This window comes from Ruditapes philippinarum, unplaced genomic scaffold, assembly GCF_026571515.1.
Source record: "Ruditapes philippinarum isolate M1 unplaced genomic scaffold, ASM2657151v2 ctg2557_1_1_1_1, whole genome shotgun sequence".
In the NCBI taxonomy this organism is placed as follows: Eukaryota; Metazoa; Mollusca; class Bivalvia; order Venerida; family Veneridae; genus Ruditapes; species Ruditapes philippinarum.
In genome coordinates, this window is record NW_026859120.1 from 128,705 (window position 1) to 151,213 (window position 22,509).

The 22,509-nt window shown below is 32.4% G+C and overlaps 1 protein-coding gene across 1 annotated transcript in view; it reads left to right on the top strand.

Moving 5' to 3' along the window:
* LOC132755312 (calcium/calmodulin-dependent protein kinase type 1-like) overlaps nt 1–22,509 on the top strand; it is a 73,529-nt gene that overhangs the window by 35,609 nt on the left and 15,411 nt on the right. Inside the window, exons 3-4 of the mRNA XM_060746163.1 lie at nt 12,064–12,138; nt 14,657–14,795. Coding sequence (XP_060602146.1) covers nt 12,064–12,138; nt 14,657–14,795 — 214 coding nt within the window. The remainder of the gene's footprint in view (nt 1–12,063; nt 12,139–14,656; nt 14,796–22,509) is intronic.

Here is a 22,509-nt window from a genome sequence, read left to right on the forward strand (position 1 = left end):
CTTAAACCGGATGGCAGATTTTGCTTAAACTTCCAGGGATGAACAACCTTAATGTGTAGATGGCAGTAAAGGAAGGAATTTTTGCTGCAACCAAATTTAACAGAATTATGGCCCTTTGTTGATTTTTTCATTATATACTATGTAGAAATTTTGTGAACGCAACTCCTCTTAAACCGGATGGCAGATTTTGCTTAAACTTCCAGGGATTAACAACCTTAATGTGTAGATGGTAGTAAAGGAAGGAATTTTTGCTGCGACCAAATTTAACAGAATTATGGCCCTTTGTTGATTTTTAGTTTTCAACTTGTGGCACATGTAGTCCAAAAAATATTTGACCTAGAGTCATAAGATTGACAGAACAGTGGCGTGTGGGGGCATCCGTGTCCTATGGACACATTTCTAGTTGTACATTATACTAGTGCCCTTATGTATATTGTTTGGATTTTGCAATTTAACCATTTTAGGTAGAATTGTACACCTTGTTTTCAATTATATATATATATACATGTGATATAAGTTCATATTTGTAAGAGACCTAACACTGTATAAGCAACCTGACGGTGACAATTTTCCTTCACTTGTTTTGTTATTACTATTGTTTTTGATGAAGAAGTTGTGTGACTATAAAAATGGTGATAATTTGTTTCATTTTTAGCTTAGAGGAGTGTTGCTTTTGTCTTGTCAGTTCTATTTTTGCTTGAAGTGTCAATAGAAAACAAGGCTCAACTCAAGACTAATATGATACATTAATATTGACCAGTTAAGTGCTCAGGGATCGTTCTGGCCTGGTTTGATAGTGAGAGAATTTCTCTCATTTGGCCAATTCAGATTGTCAATGAGATTTAATAAAACGCTGAAATCAAATACTGTTTTTAGCTCGACTATTCGAAGAATATGAGAGCTATTGTAGTCGCCCCGGCGTCGGCGTCGGCGTCGGCGTTGGTTAAAGTTTTTTGTAAAGTCAAATATCTCAATTATTACTTGAGATATTCAATTGAAACTTACAATACTTATTAATAGTAACAAGGCACATCAGATTGACAAGTTGGATAACTCTGCCTACAATATTGACAGAATTATGCCCCTTTTTAACTTAGAAATTTTGGTTAATGTTTTTTGTAAAGTCAAATATCTCAATCAATGCTTGAGATATTTAATTGAAACTTACAATACTTATTTATAGTAACAAGGTACATCAGATTGACAAGTTGGATAACTCTGCCTACAATATTGACAGAATTATGCCCCTTTTTAACTTAGAAATTTTGGTAAAAGTTTTTTGTAAAGTCAAATATCTCAATTATTGCTTGAGATATTCAATTGAAACTTACAATACTTATTTATAGTAACAAGGTGCATCAGATTGACAAGTTGGATAACTCTGCCTACAATATTAATAGAATTATGCCCCTTTGGAACTTAGAAATTTTGGTTAAAGTTTTTTTGTAAAGTCAAATATCTCAATTATTGCTTGAGATATTCAATTGAAATTTAAAATACTTTTTTATAGTAACAATGTACATCAGTTTGCAAAATTGCATAACTCTGCCTGCAATATTTGCAGAATTATTCGCCCCTTTGAAACTTAGAAATTTTGGTTAAAGATTAAAGGTCTTCAAAGATATTTACTTGAAACTTTACACATGCACTTAGGGTCATAATTGGAGGGTCATAATTGTATGTCACTGACCAAGTTCCATAACTCTATCTTGCATTAAGGCTGATTCATATCCCCTTTTCTACTTAGTCTCTTGGTTAATGTTTACATGCAAGTTTTACATATCTCAATAACTATTAAAGATATTTATAAAAAACTTCACATATGCATTTAGGGTCATAATTGTAGGTCACTGACAAAGATCCATAATTCTATCTTGCATTTAGGCTGATTTTTCTCCCCTTTTTCAACTTAGAAATTCATGGTTAAGTTTTTCTTGTAAGTTGTTATCTCAATAACTACTGAAGGGTTTGTGCCTTTTCCGGGACAATTTTATGCATTCATAATAATAAAGCAGTGATTTACTTGATAAAACATCTTAATAAGAAGCCTTTGTACCTTTTCTGCCAAATTTATTTATTCATAGGTAATTAGTATTATTATACTCAATAAAACACCCTTGTGACATTACCTTCCGAATAGTCAAGCTAATACTGTATAATTAGACTCTCTCTTAGGCCTTATAATAACATGAATTTATAAAAAAAAATTAGCCCTTTTGTGAACTTAAAAAATTAAACAATATAAAGGCTCTTTTACTATCAAGCACTTAGAATAGTCGAGCGTGCTGTCCTACAGACAGCTCTTGTTATTTAAACGAGTTAGAGTGAAAATAATTAAGCGAAAAGGTGAAAAAAACGAAAGGAATGAAAATAAAGATTGCCGCTGTGAAGTGCAAGAATTTCTCTCATTTGACCAATTTCAATGCGATTTCAGCGTTTTTTAGCAAGAAATCGCATAAATCGCCCCCAAGATTATGATCCCTGAGTGCTATAGTAGAAATTACAGGTCAAATATTGTAACCAGTATATAACACTAGAGCTTTAATGAACCACTGTGATACAATGTATTGTTAGACCTGGGCTGATATTCCTAAAGTAACATATTGTTTCCCAAAACATAAAAATAATGATGAACAGAATGGCATCAGACAAAAACGCCATGTGATATTAAGGATGAAAATTTCACTTTTTTTTTTTTGGATGTCATGCAATTATGGTGTTATTGTGTTTACAGTAATTATCTCAAAAATATGGATTTTCAGTATCAATTATTTTACCCTGATCAAAAAAGAATAAAACATTTATGCATTTTGTTGCAATTATCAGTGACTTACACATGTATTTTTATCATTTAAGAAGAAATTTCAATGTTTGATACTTGCATTTTCAGGTGCCAGGTGGTGAAACATGCATTATGCATAAGTAGTGTATTGTTAAAAATGCGCGCATATCTGTGACTATAAAATTAATAAATTTCTATGCAAATTAATCATTAGTGGTTTTTAATTTAGATTATGACTATATGCCATTTAATGCTTTCTATGATTATATGCCATGTGTTGTTTTTAGATCAGTCCTTGACTATATGCCATTAATGATCTTTAAATTAATTAGTCTATGACTTTAATGCCATTAACAAGTCTATGACTATATGCCATTAATGATCTTTAAATTAGTCTATGACTGTGTGCCATTAGTGGTCTTTAAATTAGTCTATGACTGTGTGCCATTAGTGGTCTTTAAATTAGTTTATGACTATGTGCCATTAGTGGTCTTTAAATTAGTCTATGACTATATGCCATTAGTGGTCTTTAAATTAGTCTATGACTGTGTGCCATTAGTGGTCTTTAAATTAGTCTATGACTGTGTGCCATTAGTGGTCTTTAAATTACTGTCTATGACTGTGTGCCATTAATGATCTTTGAATAAGTCTATGACTATATGCAATTAGTGGTCTTTAAATTAGTCTATGACTATATGCCATTAGTGGTCTTTAAATTAGTCTAAGTCTCTGCCATTAGTGGTCTTTAAATTAGTGTAAGACTGTGCCATTAGTGGTCTTTAAATTAGTCTAAGACTTTATGAAATTAGTGATATTTTAATATTCCTTTGATCTCTGAATAATGTTATGAAGTATTGAGAAAACCAATTTTGATAAAATAGTAACAGATGAGACCATATCTTTATCATAATTATAGAGACTGACTGAAGTATTTAACCTTTAGTTAAATATGATGAAATATACTTATAAGACCAACAAGTGCTTATAGTGTTGTAAGTAACCCCTCAATTACATGTACATTTTTTTATTTTATAGCATTCATTGACATTTATCTAGGGGACACAAAACTAGAACTGTCAACAGTCAAGTTATAAAAGGAAAGAAGCAGTGTTATTTTGTTTCACAAATAGTCATAGGCCAGTTTAATCTCTGTGTTTAAAATTTTAAATGGCAGAAAGGTTAAGGCAGCGTTATGTGTATAGAGTCCTCATGGCAAAAAGGTTAAGGCAGCTGGCAGAAAGGTTAAGATAACTCACTGTGTATAGAATCCTCAGAAAGGTGTAAGGCAACCCATTGTGTTTAGAATCATCATGGCCGAAAGGTTTATGGAAATTCACCTTGTTTTGAATCCTCATGGCAGAAAGGTTTAAGTCAATTCATTTATAAGAATCCTCATGGCAGAAAGGTTTAAGGCAACTCACTGTGCCTAGAATTCTGTGCCTTGAATTCTCATGGCAGAAAGGTTAAGATAGACCTATGTGTTTAGAATCCTCATGGCAGAAAGGTTAAGACAGCTTGCTGTGTTAAGAATCCTCATGGCAGAAAGGTTAAGGCAACTCACTGTGATAAGAATCCTCATGACAGAAAGTTTAAGGCAACTCACTGTGTTAAGAATCCGAGACATGGCAGAAAGGTTAAGGCAACTCATTGTGTTAAGAATCCTCATGGCAGAAAGGTTACGGCAACTGACATTGTGTTAAGAATCCTCATGGCAGAAAGGTTAAGGCAACTCACTGTGTTAAGAATCCTCATGGCAGAAAGGTTAAGGCAACTCACTGTGTTAAGAATCCTCATGGCAGAAAGGTTAAGGCAACTCACTGTGTTAAGAATACTCATGGCAGAAAGGTTAAGGCAACTCACTGTGTTAAGAATCCTCATGGCAGAAAGGTTAAGGCAACTCCCTGATCTTGGTCTTGTCACATGAGTAGATTCAGGTAAAGGTTAAAAATAAATAGAAAAATTTAAAGACGCATATTATACATTATAATGGTTGTGATTGAGGTAGAGACAATGTCATTAATTGTTATTGATTAACTTATGATTTATCTTATGGAGGCGTAATATATTTAAAACCCCAGTCACACTAGAGCTTACGATTACTTGCGCCCACCGGCGACTTGTAAAACTGACGATCATCAGCAATTGTCTGCGACCAAAACCATTTTTGCACAGATGAATTTACTTCTGCGACTATCGTAAGACAAGTCATCATTGACAATCGCACGTCAGGTCATAAGCAAACTTACGATAGTCTCAAGATTGCGTGGGAATACTTACGACTACCCGTGACCTGTCATGCGATCACCTACAACTTGTCCTACGACCATCACACGATAACTTAAGGTAACTCAAGATTTTTTAGTGACTAGTGCCAATTTGTAGAGACTGTCGTAAGATTGTCGCACTTCTGAACGACGATCGTGCAACAGCCTAAGACCTTATAAGATCACTAGGACCTGTTTGATCGTAGGGAGGTTGTTGTGCAAGCTCAAAGACCTCTCTACGACTGAAATTGGTAGTGGGACCTAAATCAGATAACCTGCGATTGTCAAAGATCACCGATGACCGTCATAAGACGTTTTAAAGATTGTCCGCGACCAGAGGTAACTGGTGATCGTGAACTCACAGGTCTTCACTGGTCGTAAGCTCTAATGTGACTGGGGCTTTAGATAGATATGAAAGAAATTTAAGATTTAAAAAATGTATATTACATGTACCATCATAAGATTCTACGAATGGATAAGACTTCAGTTGAATGAAGAGCTTCATATACATTAAGTACTGCTTTTAGGCCTTGGGATTTAAACTCTATAAATGTCCACTTGCATAGTACATAAAATTGATTGAAAGTGCTGTCACTTGTTATAGCACACATTTAAACAGCTAGAAAATTTAAAAGATTTGTTCATCTAATTACTGTTGTTAAAATTTACTGTAACAGATGCATTAATTGCTTCATAATAATTGACCTACAAGTTTAAATAATTTAAAAATCAATGTTGTTACTGAAAATAATAGTGTTGGTGTACATGTTTAAAGTCTTTGATCTAAATACTGGAACATGTAAAATAAATGGACTTAATAATTGTCAGGTGGTTCCAATTTTCTCCATCTCGCTGGCCTGATGGCGTCTGCGTTCAGGTTCACCTTTTTGTTAAGGTCCATTTTCTCAAACACTATTTAAGCTACTCTCTTCAGACTTAGTGTACACATTTATTGTCATAAAAGGGTGCGTTTTAAAAAGGGTAGATAATCCTATTATTATTTTTTGCAAAGTAACGTCCCTTTATTTTGCTTCAACTATCCTGATACTCGGGCCAGCTCTGAGAAAAGTCAGGAGCGCACTGTCCACAAACACTGGTCTTGTTTTAAGTTAGAGGGATGTCAGTATCAGAAGGGCTGTTACAATAACTTGGATGATCTCTGGAGGTTCATTGACCTATATTAATAAAAATGTCTAATAACTATTTTAATTAATGCATACTTTTGTTAACTATTTAATTTTGTTCACATTTAACATGCATAATTATATATCTTTATTTTCGAATGAAAGTTGGAATGTAAACCTAAACTTTTTTTAAATGTACTAAAATTGACAAGTTATTCTTGATAGGCATTTTTATTTTTCATTTGAAATATTTTTAAATAATATTATTTTTTCTTTTAGTAATAGAATAAATGATTTGTGTTTCGAATTGGTTCGTGAATCGTCCGATCTGAAATATAGATCAGGTCAGATCAACACCTGGCCATTAAAACACAGCGCTTATTAATTCAGCCAGCTTTTAAAAGGGTAGGTTAAAGTGTCCAAAACATAATTTATTTTAGCATAAAATTTTACTGAGTTTTACCTATTTGTGACCTTCACATATTTCTGTTTGCATGTAAGTTGATTTCTTCTCATTGGCACTTAAAGTATCCATTCAGGGCTGAGTGATACCTCTCACATATAGATCATAATAATAACTTTACCAATTCACCCATAAATATAATAAAAAAAGATGAAAAAAAAGATAAAAAAAGGAAACAAATTAACTTGATTGCCCAGTACATGCAATACAAAAATCTGTAACTTATTTTAGGAACAATCACTGGGGCTTTAAAAAAGTTACAATTAGTATAGAGTGACAACAGCCTTATACATGAATGATATAATATTCCAGTTTAAATTTCTGTGATGTCAATTAAGTTCTTAAAGTCTATATATATTAATGATAAAAGCAGAAATTATTTCTCAGCTCTATTTTAGTAATTTGTAATTGACCTGATCATTCTATAAATGACAGATGTTTTTATGTCATGTTAACTTATAGAAACATATCTATAACAAGATATATTGTTATTCAATAGCATCAAGCTCAATAATCTATTTTAGCTTTGACTTCCAAATATATTTCCTAATATATTGGTGTAATGATTATTGTCTTTATACAAGGAAGATTTGATTTGATTGTTCTCAGAATGCTAGGAATATGTTCTGAGAAGTCACATAAAGTGATTGGTGACATTTTGGTGACATTTGACCAAAGTTAATTTCCTGTCGACAAAGCTGAGGTTGTTTTTTTTTGGCAGTTGGATATTAGATACTTCAGGCATGATTCTTCTGAGATACAAGCAAAAAAAAGTGTATATTAAATGTTAAGTAGCTGAAATCTTGCTTAGTCATTCTGTTCAACTTAAATAGTAAGACCTGTATTCTCATTAATTTCAGGAACTTTCATTTACAAGCAGCACTCTTAAAGTGAAATTGTTACATCTTAATGTTTTTCTCATTATATTCATAGTACAACCCTGGTCTCCATGCATGGCCAGTTGGTTATGTAGGTGATGCCAGATCAGTAGCTCCTCAGCTGTACAAGGTTTGAATCCTGATACTTGCTTGAGCTCAATAGAGAGAGCATTGGATTTAAGTTATCCAGCGGTGAATGGATCATTTTTCGGACAGGCGTAATTTCTGATTAAATCATTAATTGACTTCATTTAGACAAAATTTGGTCATTTGTCTCTCTCTAACTGATTTAAAAATTATATGCGTTAAATAGCCAGTCACTTGCAAAGAATTTTGTTATTACTGGTTAGTAATATTATGAAAAGCTGGCTTAAGGTTGATTGCCGGGATTTAAGAAAAAAATATATTAAAATTAGTGAGTAAACCAGAGTAACAAATAAATTAACCTTGATTCCTTTTTATGAGGAAGGATCCAGATAGCTTATAGAAGTTTTGCTCATTTCTGAAATAATACATGGGTTGGCATCTTTGGTATTGCTTTGGCAGTAAGATTAATTATCAAAGTCAGTGTATTGATTTTTACTGTGTCATAACAATAATAATAATAATAATAATAAAGACTTTATTTAAAGAGGCAACAATGTAAAACCCAGTATCCCCACCCCCTCCCTCCCTCCCTTAAAAACAACATAACAACAACAAAATAACAACCCTGTTATAGAGTGTTATTTCTCATTATACTTACTAGCACACTTACCCTTATATCGCAATTGTTGCAGGGTTCACACTTTGACATTTTGTAATACCATATAGGTGTTAGTAAGAACATCACCTTGGGAATACATTGTTGTCACTGATGAATGATATTACCTATACCAATCTATTTATCTAATACAGTACCTCTATTCCCCTGAAATGTCAAATGTGAAATCAGTAATATATATTTTCCTTGTTCATTTCATCTTGAATTATAAGCACACTATTATTGATATCTTGCAGACTCTGGCGAGAAATTTCTTGGTGTCTATGATAGTATAATATTTCATTTATAGAATTTGTAGTTATTTTTATAGAAAATCAATTGTCATAATGTTATATAATAATATTACAATTTTTTTTCTTCTATAAATTGTGAAATATATTACTTTTTAATGAGATGATAATGTAAAACAGTTTTTATTTAGTACTGAATTTGTCCTACTTTAAAGTTGAAAGTGACATTGTGCCTATTTTGTCATTGTCAAGTTGACCAGCTAAATTGAGTATATATTTCAAGAGATTGACTCTTATCATGATGATTGACAACCAGTTGATTATACTGAAAAACATTTTGAATAAAATATTTATCTGCCTTGAGTATAATAAGGCGACTCCACTTGTTTTTAGCTCGACTATACGAAGTATATGGAGAGCTGTCCTACTCGCCCCGGCGTCGGCGTCCGCGTCCAGATTTTAGATTAAAGTTTTGGTGCAGTAAAATATTTTTCACTATAACTTTGTCATTTCTTAAGGTATCAACTTCAAACTTCAAATAATTGTTCCTTATCATCAACCACATCTTATGTGACAAGGTTCATAACTCTAGCACCAATATTTTCAGATTTATCTCCCCTTGAACTTAGAATTTTCCTCAAAAAATACTATTTCTTACTGTTTCTTCTTTATTTCTTAAGGGATCAACCTCATACTTCAAATATATTTACGTTATCATCATCCCCATCTTATGTGACAAGGTTGATAACTCTAGCACCAATATTTTTAGATTTATCTCCCTTTGAACTTAGAATTTTCCATAAAAAATATTATTTTTTACTGTTACTTGTTTATTTCTAAAGGGATCAACTTCATACTTCAAATATATTTACGTTATCATCATCCACATCTTATGTGACAAGGTTCATAACTCTAGCACCAATATTGCAAGAATTATCTCTCCATAAACTTAGATTTTTTTACTAGAAAAATGTTATTTTTTATTATAACTTTTTTATTTTTAAAGGTATCTACCTCAAACTTCAAATACTTATTCCTTATCATCAATTACATTTTAGGTGACAATGTTCATAACTCTTGAAGCAATATTTACACATTTATCTGTCTTTGAACTTAGGATTTTCTTTAAGAAATATAATAACTTCTTTACTTTTTAAGGTATCTACTTCAAACTTCAAATATATATTTCTTATCATTACACAAATGTTGTGTGACAAGGTCCATAACTCTAGCATGACTATTTCTAGAATTATTCCCCTTGATCTTGGAATTAATGTTAACAAATGTTATTTTTTTTCTATAACTTAATATATAATTATACATAATGGATTTTTCTTTCATAGTTTTGTCCTCCTTACTGCGTCCAGTATTTTATTAGTCGAGCTTCGCTGTCTCCTGTGACAGCTCTTGTTTAAATTTAACTTATAGATATTTACAGAAATTTCCTTGTGTCATGCGAGTTGTTTATTCAGTTCATGTGAAATTAATGAAAAAAAATGAAACAAATTATGGCAAAAAGTTAACTCAATATTTTCTTATTTCTTAGTTTTACCTGTTACCACTTACTTTATATCATTGGATGGGCATAAGGTCACTTAAAGCCTGCCCATTGCAAAGTGTAAATATCATATTAATCAATATTGAGATTCCCAGCCGATGGTTATTATAACAGGCTAAGTGTATCTGGCAGCCTTGCCACCAAGGGATTTTGGGTTCGATCGAGCACAGTACTGGGTCACTACCCTGTCTTGAGCCCAAGTCTCAGGGTTCAAGCAAGCATTATATGCTTCCTTGACATTATCAAGCCAAAACAAATAATGTTTAAACTATTTAAACTGAGAGAAGTGTGATGTCAAATTATATTAAACTGTATATTTGCGAAACTTACATTTGAGGTCTTATAGAACTTACGCCACTAAGCCGCAGGCAGGACCTTCCTGGTATTGAAGTTTAATGTTACTGTCAATATCACTTTTATCTACATTTCAAGCCCATTAAATCATAAGATTTTCTTTGTTCAAATGAAATGCATTAGAAGAAAATCATTTCCCCTCATTTTGTTCCTATCGGAACAATTGGGCGCTTTCAATGCACCTTATTCAGCATGTGTTGTTAAATCATTCAGTGCTGGGACAACCATCTTAATTAAGTCAGCTTGTGTGAAGAATAAACCTAAATTTAAAAGGCTATGAGATTCCATCAAAGGTGTTGTTTAACTGTAATGTAGATTGCAGTTTATACTTAAACGTAATGTATTTTATTTGGCATTTGATGTTACTTGTCAAATGGAAGTTTGGTGTGTGACTGTGCGTGTATTTGTCCGATCTGGTCTGGACTAACTTCAAACTCTTTGAGAGTTTATCAGTGACATTAAATAATTGAACTTGACACATAAGTACCAACCTCAATTGTAAAATGTTTGTACCTGTTTGTTTCCTATATGCACAAATTTATGGTTCCTGTAAAAATGCAGGAATCAGACTATTAATATATAAATTGTTTACAGTTTTTTTAAGGCTCTGAAAGGTAAAAAAAGCTAATATCTAGACTCTGTTAATTTCACCTTTAAACAATATGGGTCAGTATTTTATGTCAACTTTGCAAATGAGACTGTTTTGTTTAAAATGCACAAGAAACAGAATTGTGAAAAATTTGAATCCCAGTGCTTGTAAGTTATTGATGCTTAGTCGAATTTTCTTTTTAATTTGATTCCATTCAGTTTGTCAATTTAACTGATTACAGTATCTGATAGACTGTTTCAAGCATACTCATTTTTCATGCTGATCAAATTTTGACTAAGGAGAGTGATTCTAATTTACAGTGAAATGATAGAGGAACTAGAACAAATTGGTGATTGTTTTTCATTAAAATTGCTTTTACTGGAGAACAATTTGCCAATTATCAAGTATTTTACGCTTTATCTTTGCCTGTGGTAGTGTAGAATGTAATACAAATGCTCAAAACATTGTGTAATAGATGATTAGGATAAACATAAAGCCTGAATTAAAATAAATTTGTTATAAACCAAGGTAACCTTGGGAAGGAATTGTTAGATTGCTTGATTAAATCCTGGTTTGCAATTGCATTGTTGTGAGCTTGTTGGTGATTTGTAGTTCTTGTTGGATAATGGGAACAGAATATGTGTCTAAAATGTGATAGAAAGCAGCTTATTACTGAGGAGGACCATTTCAGTCATATCCATACTGTTAATTTGTCATTCTCTCTCTGCTTGATAACTGAAAAAAACTTAATGATATAATTAGTGGCCATGCTGATGAAAAGCAGTTATTATTTTCATGTCAAAGGTCAAGGTGACAGTTAGATGTATTCATGTCAAAGGTGAAGGTAATAGTTGGATGTTAGTGAAAATGGTTTATGATCAAGAGTTTGAATATATAACATTGCATTACTTCTTAAAAATTGCTGAATGTTCTACATACCAAAGGTCAAGGCCATTCACTACCTTTTTGACACTGTACCATGCTATATAACTGAAGTCAGATTGAGGTCAAGGTATCTTAAAAACAAATTTTACAAGATGTACTCTTTCTATTTGCAGATTAAACCATCCGAATATTGTAAGATTAACAGATGTGTTTGAGGATAAGAACTATGTTTACCTAGTCATGGAACTGTAAGTATATCTCATATTTGTAGCAAATGATTACTGTATGAGTATAAATTTCCAATATGCCTGCATCTGAAAGTGAGTTCTTAAAATATTTTCCTTCTAGGTCACTGACTCAAAAACATGCATACTAAAATGTAATGATATTTCACATTATTAGCTTGACTTTTTGAAGAGTAAGAATACAGTTATTGCTTCAGTTAGTTGCCTTTTCTGTTGCAGATGCTGTTGTTGTTGTTTGTCAGAAAACTTTTATGTTAGTCATATTTTTTTATATTTCTCAATGGATTGCCTTCATATCTGGACACAAAAACATTTTAGACAATACCTTTAAGGTGACAAGACTGAACTTGACCTTTAATAATCTCATGAATGACCTTGACATTCAAGGTAAAATGTTTAATTTTTGCTTGATTTTTGCTTCAATTGGCTAGAACATTGTTATTTAAAAATGGATTGTCTTCATACTTGGATGCCACAATTCCTATCAGTTGATCAAATTGATTATAACCTTCACTTATCAATGACCTTGACCTTGAAGATCACTTAATATTTGCTGTAATTGGTAATCACTTTATTGTTTGTTATATACTTGAGCAAAACTACCTTAAGGACAATTATTTGTCTAAGATCAAGTGATTGTAATGTTCTTTGCTTTAATTGACTGTAACTTTGTAAGTAATAAATGCATTGTCTTCAAACTTGGAAAGAACAATCCTTGGGACAGGTCATTAAAAAGATTAAATTGAACTTGACCATGACCTTAATTTTACCTTGACACTAAAGGTCAAATAAGTGTATTTTACTACAATTTGCCATATCTATGATGACCATAAATAAGAAAAAGTTGAGTGTGGCCCCTGCTTGGTAGTGGCTCTTGTTTTAATGTTTTCATATTCAGCATTTTGCAGTTTTAAACGATTTCACCCATCAGACAATCACTGAGGCTATAATGAGTAAACATTTTGCATTTTTCTTAGAAAAATGAAGCAGAACTGGCTTTGAAAAAATGGGGCATAACTAGAAGAAAATTTCACTTAAACAAGCTTAGTAGAGAAAAGTCTTTTGTACAGAGCTTTAAGCAAGTAATTCACTAAAGACAGGGATAGTCGAGGTATCAAATGCATATTTGGGGCTGCTTGAGTTATCTGCTCCTGAAAATGACCTAGTGTCAATATAAAAGAGCAAAATCTCAATTTAAGAAGCAGATAACTCAAAAAGTAGCTTAACGACCCATGTTTTTTCATAAGTTTGTTTCAATTATCCTTTCATGATGGAAAGTTTCAGAAAATTTTCTGTGCTACTTAGTATAAATTTTACTCTTTTGTCTTTGTAGAAAATGGGGGATACTGTTGAAAACATCTATTATTATGTTATCTAAAACAAGTAGATCTATCCATTTGATGAAATTTCATTTGTATCTGCCAATTTGACAATGGTAATTAATCAGGTTTTCTGAAAGAAAATGCTGGTTATTAGATTGGTGAATGTCGGCAGGCGTAATTAATTTTTTTCTGTGCTTAAGCTCTCCTACATTTCTCAACAGATGTCAATCAAATTTTCACAAAAGTATTGTCACAAAGTTCCTTAATGCATATTGTCAGAGTTTTGTGATTTGATCATTTTTAGCTCCATTTGGCAGAGTTGGTGTTCACATAGGTGTTTGTTAATCAGTTTTCGTTAAAGACTTTGTTTATGGTCATTATAATAACTTGAAAATTAGCATACCTTAAAGATAACATTGAAACTCAATAATATGACAGTGCATCATGAAGCATTGGGGGTGCCAGATAAGTCAATGTGCTATACAATGGCAAGCTTAGGATGATTTAATTTTTGCTTTATGAGTGAAGTTGTAATTTCATGCATAGTTGTAAGAAAATATTTTCGGTGTAATGGCCAAACTTTCCATGAAAAATTGTATAATTAAGGTAAAGAATTCGAAATATAATGCAATACAGTAGAATATGCTAGAAAAAATATCTGACATGTGTTTGTGGTTCGGATTGAAATATCCATTTTTTGGGAACACACCCATAGGCGGGTCCATTGGAGACGGATATTTCGATCCGAACCACAACATCATGTTCTTGTCTGCTGAACAAGATCGAGATACATTATATATTATACAGCAAGATTCCATATAATTCTATGGGCTGCTATCAGTAGAGTGTAAAGGTCCAATGAGATCAATAGATGGAGTTTATAGGTAGCCTAATGACCAAGGTCTGAGGTTATAAAGCAATTATCTAAGCTCAAACTCACATCTCAGGTATTTGATTGGTCAGAAACTGCCACATGATGTACACTGACCAATGAAAATCCTGAGATTCAAGACAGAACTCAGGAAAAAGTGTTATAACCTCAAGGTCTGGGGTAAAAAAAGTGAGCCAGTGATCGTAACATGAAACTATAAACTATATATAGTGATTTAAAAATTTTGAAGAATAGATGTTTTGGTGCCTGATACCTTTATACACCTATAATTCACTTAGATATGAGTGCCATGCAAATATGTTTTCAGTGTGACAGGTGGGGAGTTATTTGATCGTATAGTCGAGAAAGGCAGCTACACAGAACGGGATGCTAGTCTCCTTATAAAACAGGTTTTAGAGGCTGTGGACTATATGCATGATAAAGGCATTGTACATCGAGATTTAAAGGTTTGCTTTTGAAATATTAAGTTAATATAATTATGTAAATATGGCATAGCATAGCTTAGAGATTTAGGTATATATAAGCATTTTTTGACAGAGCTTGGAGTATGAAAGAGCTTTGAGTATTTCATATAAGCATAATGAATTTTGTCAGTTTTATGATATATAAGCTAATATGGCAGAGTTTGGAGTCTTTTATATAAGCAGATATGACACTGCTTGGAATTTAAAGTTTATATAAGCATATATTACAGAGTCAGTGTGAAGTTTACCGGTATATAAGCCAATTAATGACAGTCAACACATACATGCATGACATAAGCAAAGCATTTGATTATTTCATTAAGTTCTTGTTCATAATATGAGCACTCAATAATGATATTTTTGTTGTTAATAGATAAAAAAGAAATGTTTTTACAAACTAATTGATTGTGTCTGTTACTTCTCGGCTTGAAAATTCAGAGCTTCAGATAAGCTTTCAGAGGTAAATGGGCAATATATACCTGGGTATTTCAAATTTTCAGAAGAGTATTAATGCAATTTTTACACTGATATTTCAAAGTTTTAAATCAGGAAATTAATACCTGGGAAGATTTTCTTCCCAATTGAATATAAACTACTTACCCACACTAAAGTTAAAGTTTTAGTTTTGTTTACCTATGTACAAATTTTGTATATCTGAGGTTTATAGTAAAATTCTTCTTCATTGACTAGAGCTATTAAGAAAAGGAATTGTATCATTAACAAGATCCTTAACAATAGCAGATTGGATAAGAGTTGCTTTATTGATGATTTCTTTTCCAAAAATGTTCAAGTGGGGCATACATTATAGCATCATATTATGTCCCACGTTTTAATCACTTTGAAATGTATGATGTTTAAAATTTCAATATTCGATGTTGACGATGTTGTGTTTTAACACTATCAACTGTCAAACTATCGATTAGGATGAAACGCTGCATCATGCTTTTACTTGACACAGATTGCATCAAAATACGAAATGAAAAGTACATGTAAAACTGTAATAATTTGCTAATTTTGTTAAGTTTATACTGGAAGTTTTGTTTTCAAGAATGACTAAAATCTATCAGGATTGTTTAATGGGAGACACATGCAAAATGTTCATTTCTTCGTTTTGAACTTTTCATACATTATACTGTAAATGTCCTCAAAATAAATACACTAGACAGTCACAGGAATAAAACATATCTCCTTATAAAGAATAAAGTGATGGTTTCCTAACTTGAACCACATGGGCCGGGTTAGAGCATTCAGATATCACAAAATGGATGACTTAGACTTGTTTCAATCATACAATATCCACAATATCTGTTATTGCAACTTCCAGGATTTGTTCAAGTCACTTAATTTAAAACTACTCAGTGATTCTGTTGGCGTCTAGATTTCATTCAACATATAATTATAGATGTTTTAACGCTTTAAATCCAAAATATATAGAATTTATACAGACATTCATGCTGGGACTTACATGTAAAAAATGTCATTTTGGCATGATTTCAGTACATAAAATCATTTTCTTCTTTTTGTCACTATTTTGTCTGAGTATCCCTTTAAGTTTATGATAGTCCGATAAGCATGTGGCATAATAATGAATTGGGTAATTTATTTAAACAATTGGATTATAACAAAAAGTAAGGTTTTAATTTATTTGAGTATTGGGGTACGTGTTAGGATTTACACAAATACTCAGCTTAGAAAGAGCTCTGAGCTTGTATTGAAAGATATGTTAATTTTATGTTTCACAGTTTCACATATATGCAGCATATATATACATAAGGAAAAGATGAAGCTATTTCACTAATGCATTAATATAAAGAGTCTTTTGTCATACAATCCAACTAGAAAAGAAAAGTGATACAGAAAATAAGAAACACAGGAAATGTTCAATATTATAACGTCTGCTATAAAACACATTGAATGACATTTATAAACACTCTAATGTGACCATGTGTTTAGAGTGACAACAAATAATTGCCTATCACTACTGTTCCCCTCTAATCTGAAAAATGCTTTGAAGGTCACTTGAGATTTCCCTTTACTAGAAAAAATTAAAACCTGACTTAGTACAACCTTTGAAATGTTGAAAACTAACAAAAAAGTACGGATAAAATTTAATACAGTGACAATATAAATAATATAAATGAGCCATGTCACGACAAAAACAACATATTGGGTTTGCGGTCAGCATGGACTCAAACCAGCCTGCGCATCCGCACAGTCTATCAGGATCCATTTACAAGTAAAGAAACTGATAGCAAACAGCATGGATCCTGATCAGACTGCTTGGATGTGCAGGCTGGTCTGTGTCCATGCTGGTCACAAACCCATTATGTTGGTTTTGTCGTGACGTGGCTCAAATAAATATATATATGAAAATGAACATTCTGTCATGATCTCTGAAATTTAGTATGTAATATCATCTATATATCATGCTGCAAGAGTAATTGATACCAAAAGCAGAATGATTAAGATTTTACATCGTTCATCCAGCTTTCTTCTGTCTGTCCGTCTGTCTTTTATCCTGTTTCATACTTATTATTTGTCTGGAGTATGTAACTCACCAAATGTATTCTGAGGAATAAACTTATCATTTCTGCTATACTGTACACTTCACAGATAGATCTAATTTACAGGAGTGCTATGCTCAAGAACTATAACTCTTTTTGTATAATTTTGGAGCTATTATAATCTTTTGCTCTGAGATACTTAACTATATTATACTAAGAAGCTTCAGTCAAGTGATTAAATGTATAAAATGGTGATGCATAATGATTGATTCAGTGAATTTGTTTGTGCTCTTAAAATCATAAAAGTCTGTAAAGATTTTGTCTAAAGTAATGTTTGTGAATTTCCATATTTTACTAAACTGTTAAAATTATAGGGAAAAGAAGAAATTGAAATTAAATTCCAAGACATGTTTCATCTACTTTAAGAATATCTCTTATATCCATAAAACCTTATGTGACATGTCTTGTTGCTCTCATTTGTTTTGTTTTTCTCACTTAATGCAAAATTAATGTAATAAGATTTTGTAATAAATACTAAGCATCAGGTTTATTTCACTATATTAGACATTTGCAGAGAAATCGTGACATTTCAAATCTAATATTTCATGGGATTATGATTACGTTCTCTAGTGATAAATTAATTTGAGATTCATATATTTTTATATCAAACTGAGCATGTTTCTCATATACTTTTCAAGTCATAAGGAGCAAATGCATGAGCAAAGTTACATTAAATTACATTATTCTAATTTTCTTTGTCAAGTTGAACTGATTAAGCTATGTATAGCTTAAAGCTTATCTGTTCAGCTTTAATCTCATATGTATAGCTTAAGGCTCACATGTACACCTGAAAGCTCATATATACAGTTGAATGCAAATTTGAATATTTGAAAGCGTCTACATACCATAAGGCTTATATGTATGGCATAAAAGTAATATATATAGCATAAAGATGTTATAAGCTACATGTAAAGCTTGCATTACATACATTATGTACTTACTCTGGATATGTGTCAGAATATTCTCGGGGCCCTAAATAACCTTGTAGGGGACTCAGACTCGGGGACCCTCAGGTAGGGGAATTTTGAACTATTTTTTTTGAAGAATAAGAGAGGAATTTAGTCTGTTAACAACAAAACTAAAGTTATTTTTAAAAAAAGCAGTCAGGTACTGTAAACAAAAGATGAACATGTCAGTGTATAAAACTCCCAAAGTAAGTGATGTAAGATGTACAATACTTAAATGGGGTGGGGGGAAGAAAAAAACAATCAGAACAAGTTAAAGATTAGAAAAAGATTCTACACTACTTTGACATTGTGCCCTTATTGTCAGTAGAAGTCTTCAAATTATTTATTTTCATAAGTAAAAATGAAAAACAAAATTGTCCAGCGATATCAATTGTGTGCAAGAGTGAATTAAACTCCCAGAATAATAGTTAAAGTGGTGTTGGCAGACAGGCAAACAGACATACATTATCAGAACAAAAACTAATTGCCTCAGTGACTGACCTATCAATCAATGTGAAAGCATTAAAATCATTCAATAGTATACCAAATAAAGCAGATTTGCCTTTACACTGTATATGTAGACTTACTTCAGAATCATTCTGTCGACACTATAACAAATATGTTGCAACAATGAGAAATAATAAGTAAGATTTATATAGTTTCCACAAAACAAGATTTCCCATGGTAATATATTAGCCAGTTCTCTGATTAAACTTCCTACCAAATTTGATTAATGTAATTGAAACAGTTCTATGTTACATAAACTAGTCATATTATTGAATGTGATTCATACCCCTACTGAGGCATCTTCAATTATAGCAATAAAGAGGTTTTTAGAGGCTGAACTGTTGCTTGCATTTCAAATAAATATATGTTCTGGTTTCAGGAATATTCAAGTACTACTGGAAATTCAGAACATTTTCTATGTAAAACTGGGGCAATAACTTATGTCAAAGTTCAGTGAAGAATTGTAGAACTTTGTCTTGTGATTTTACATACAGCTTGAAGTATCAAGTTTATACAGTTGTTTCTAAATTATAAGGTCATTATTACAGTGATGCGTACTTCTGAAGCCTCTAAATGCTAGAGGTCATGCATATACTACCACTGTACATGAGCATACTTAAGTCTGAGATAATTTTAATGTTGCAATTTAATTTTGGACATTCTTGAAGGTTTTCCTTCTTACATACATTTTGGTTCATTCCAAAATCATGTTAACATCAAAATTGACTTAATTCTTACAGTAACAAGTTTTTATTCCTTATGATGTTATCTTATTGTTAAATGGATTTCAAAGGTATGACATTAAAGGTACTTTTATAATTTATGAAAAAAAAGTTTTTGAAATGTCACTGGAATTCGGGAATAAGGGAAGTTTGTTAAAAAGGTTATAAATTATGTAAAGTGATGTGAAGACTCAGGTGTATTAAAGCAGACAATAATGAAATAGAGAAAACCACAAGTAGGTGGTGATATATTCTTTCTAGATAAATGCTTAAATAAGCCCCCTTAAAATATGATGATGATTCTAGATTACAATTCGCTTAATCTGGAATATAAGATAAATGCATATATAGACAAATTTTGTATGTGGACATGATAATGTGTATTATTTAAGGTAAAAACTTAATAATCAGTCATAATATAACCAGTCAAACTAAGAAATAGGTAAATTAAAATCAAGTCAGAAAATATCTAAAAAGCATCTAAAAAGTATATAAAATGTACATTATTACATATAGACAACAAACAATAATTTACACAGAATGGAAAACAATGAGAACGAAAGATGAGTCATATAGAATTCTTCTCCTATAAAGCATTTGAGCCGCGGCATGACAAAGCCAACATAATGCGTTTGCGACCAGCATGGATCCAGACCAGCCTGCGCATCCGCATAGTCTGATCACTATCCATGCTGTTCGCTTACATTGACCCTATTACAAATAGAGAAAATGATAGCAAACAGCATGGATCCTGATCAGACTGCACGGATTCACAGGCTGGTCTGGATCCATGCTGGACGCATTTAACACACTATGTTGGTTTTGTAATGGTGCGGCTAATTTAGTTTGTGATTGAATTTGATGATTTAAGTCAAACATTGAAATACATAGAGTTAGCAATAACAGAAGTAAGTTAAAGACAAATCTTAAGTAGATGATTTACAGTCAAACCATAGTATTGGTAGATAATTATTATGCCCCCACTTCAAAGAAGAGGGGGTATATTGCTTGCATTTGTCGGTCCGTTGGTCTGTCGGTCTGTAGACCAAATGGTTTCCGAGTGATAACTAAAGAACCCTTAGGCCTAGGAACTTCAAACTTGTTATGGTGATTGGTCATGACCAGTAGATGACCCCTATTGATTTTGGGGTCAAGGGATCAAAGATCAAGGTCACATTGACCTTGAAGGGAAAAACAGTTTCTGATCAATAACTAAAGAACGTTTAGGCCTAGGAACTTTAAACTTGGTGTGGTGATTGGTCATGACCAGTAGATGACCCCTATTGATTTTGGGGTCAAGGGGTCAAAGGTCAAAGTCACATTGACTTTGTAGGTAAAAACGGTTTCCGATCAATAACTAAAGAACGCTTAGGTCTAGGAACTTCAAACTTGGTGTGGTGATTGGTCATGACCAGCAGATGACCCCTATTGATTTTGGGGTCAAGGGGTCAAAGGTCAAGGTCACATTGACCTTGAAGGTAAAAACAGTTTCCGATCAATAACTAAAGAACACTTAGGCCTAGGAACTTTAAACTTGGTGTGGTGATTGGTCATGACCAGTAGATGACCCCTATTGATTTTGGGGTCAAGGGGTCAAAGGTCAAGGTCACATTGACCTTATAGGTAAAAACGGTTTCCGATCAATAACTAAAGAACGCTTAGGTCTAGGAACTTCAAACTTAGTATGATGATTGGTCATGACCAGTAGATGACCCCTATTGATTTTGGGGTCAAAGGTCAAGGTCACATTGACCTTGTAGGATAAAACGGTTTCCCTTCAATAACTAAAGAATGCTTAGGCCTTGGAACTTCCAACTTGGTATGGTGATTGGTCATGACCAGTAGATGACCCCTATTGATTTTGGGGTCAAAAGTCAAGGTCACATTGTCCTTGTAGGTAAAAACGGTTTCCGATCAATAACATAAGAACGCTTACGCCTAGGAACTTCAAACTTGGTATGATGATTGGTCATGACCAGCAGATGAACCATATTGATATTGAGGTCAAGGGGTCAAAGGTCAAGGTCACATTAACTTGAAGTTGAAAATGGTTTCCACTCTATACCTTAAGGACGCTTAGGCCTAGGAACTTCAAACTTGGTATGATGATTGGTTATGATCAGTAGATGACCCCTCTAGATTTTGGGGTCAAAGATCAAGGTCACATTGACCTTGTAAGTAAAAATGGTTTCAGATAAATAATTAAAGAATGCTTAGGTCTAGGAACTTCAAACTTTATATGATGATTGGCCATGACCAGTAGATGACCCCTATTGATTTTGGGGTCAAAGGTCAAGGACACATTCACTTTGTCAGTAAAAACGTTTTCCGATCAATAACTAAAGAACACTTAGGCCTAGGAACTTTAAACTTTATATGATGATTGGTCATGACCAGTAGATGACCCCTATTGATTTTGGGGTCAAGGGGTCAGTGTCAAATTGACCTTGTACTTTAAGATGGTTTCTGACCAATAACTCAGCAAGTCAAGTTGCCTTTGTTGATATTTTTATATTAAACTAAAAATTCTTTTGGTATACACATTTGAAGGTCTTATGTAATATAACAACTTGGTTGTCAATAATGAGGCCTACAAGATTCATAAAATTTATGCATATTTTATTTGGTAAGATTTGTAATAACTTAAATTGCTGCGGTCACAATAATTATTACCTTGTGACTAGTCATTACAAGTAGATAACCCTTATTAATTTTTTGTTTACTGGGTCAGAAGTCATGCATAATAACCTGATCACATGACTAATTGGCTGCCCATAGGGGGCATACATGTTTTACAAACATATCTAGTTATTATTGTCTGACCAATTAATACAATTAATAGACAACACTTTGATCTTCTGTCCAAAGATTTTGTGTGAGGCTAAATCATTGATTTAGATTTTAGTTTTAGATTTGTAAAACTTTGTGCATTTGTTTCTTACAATACTTACAGAGC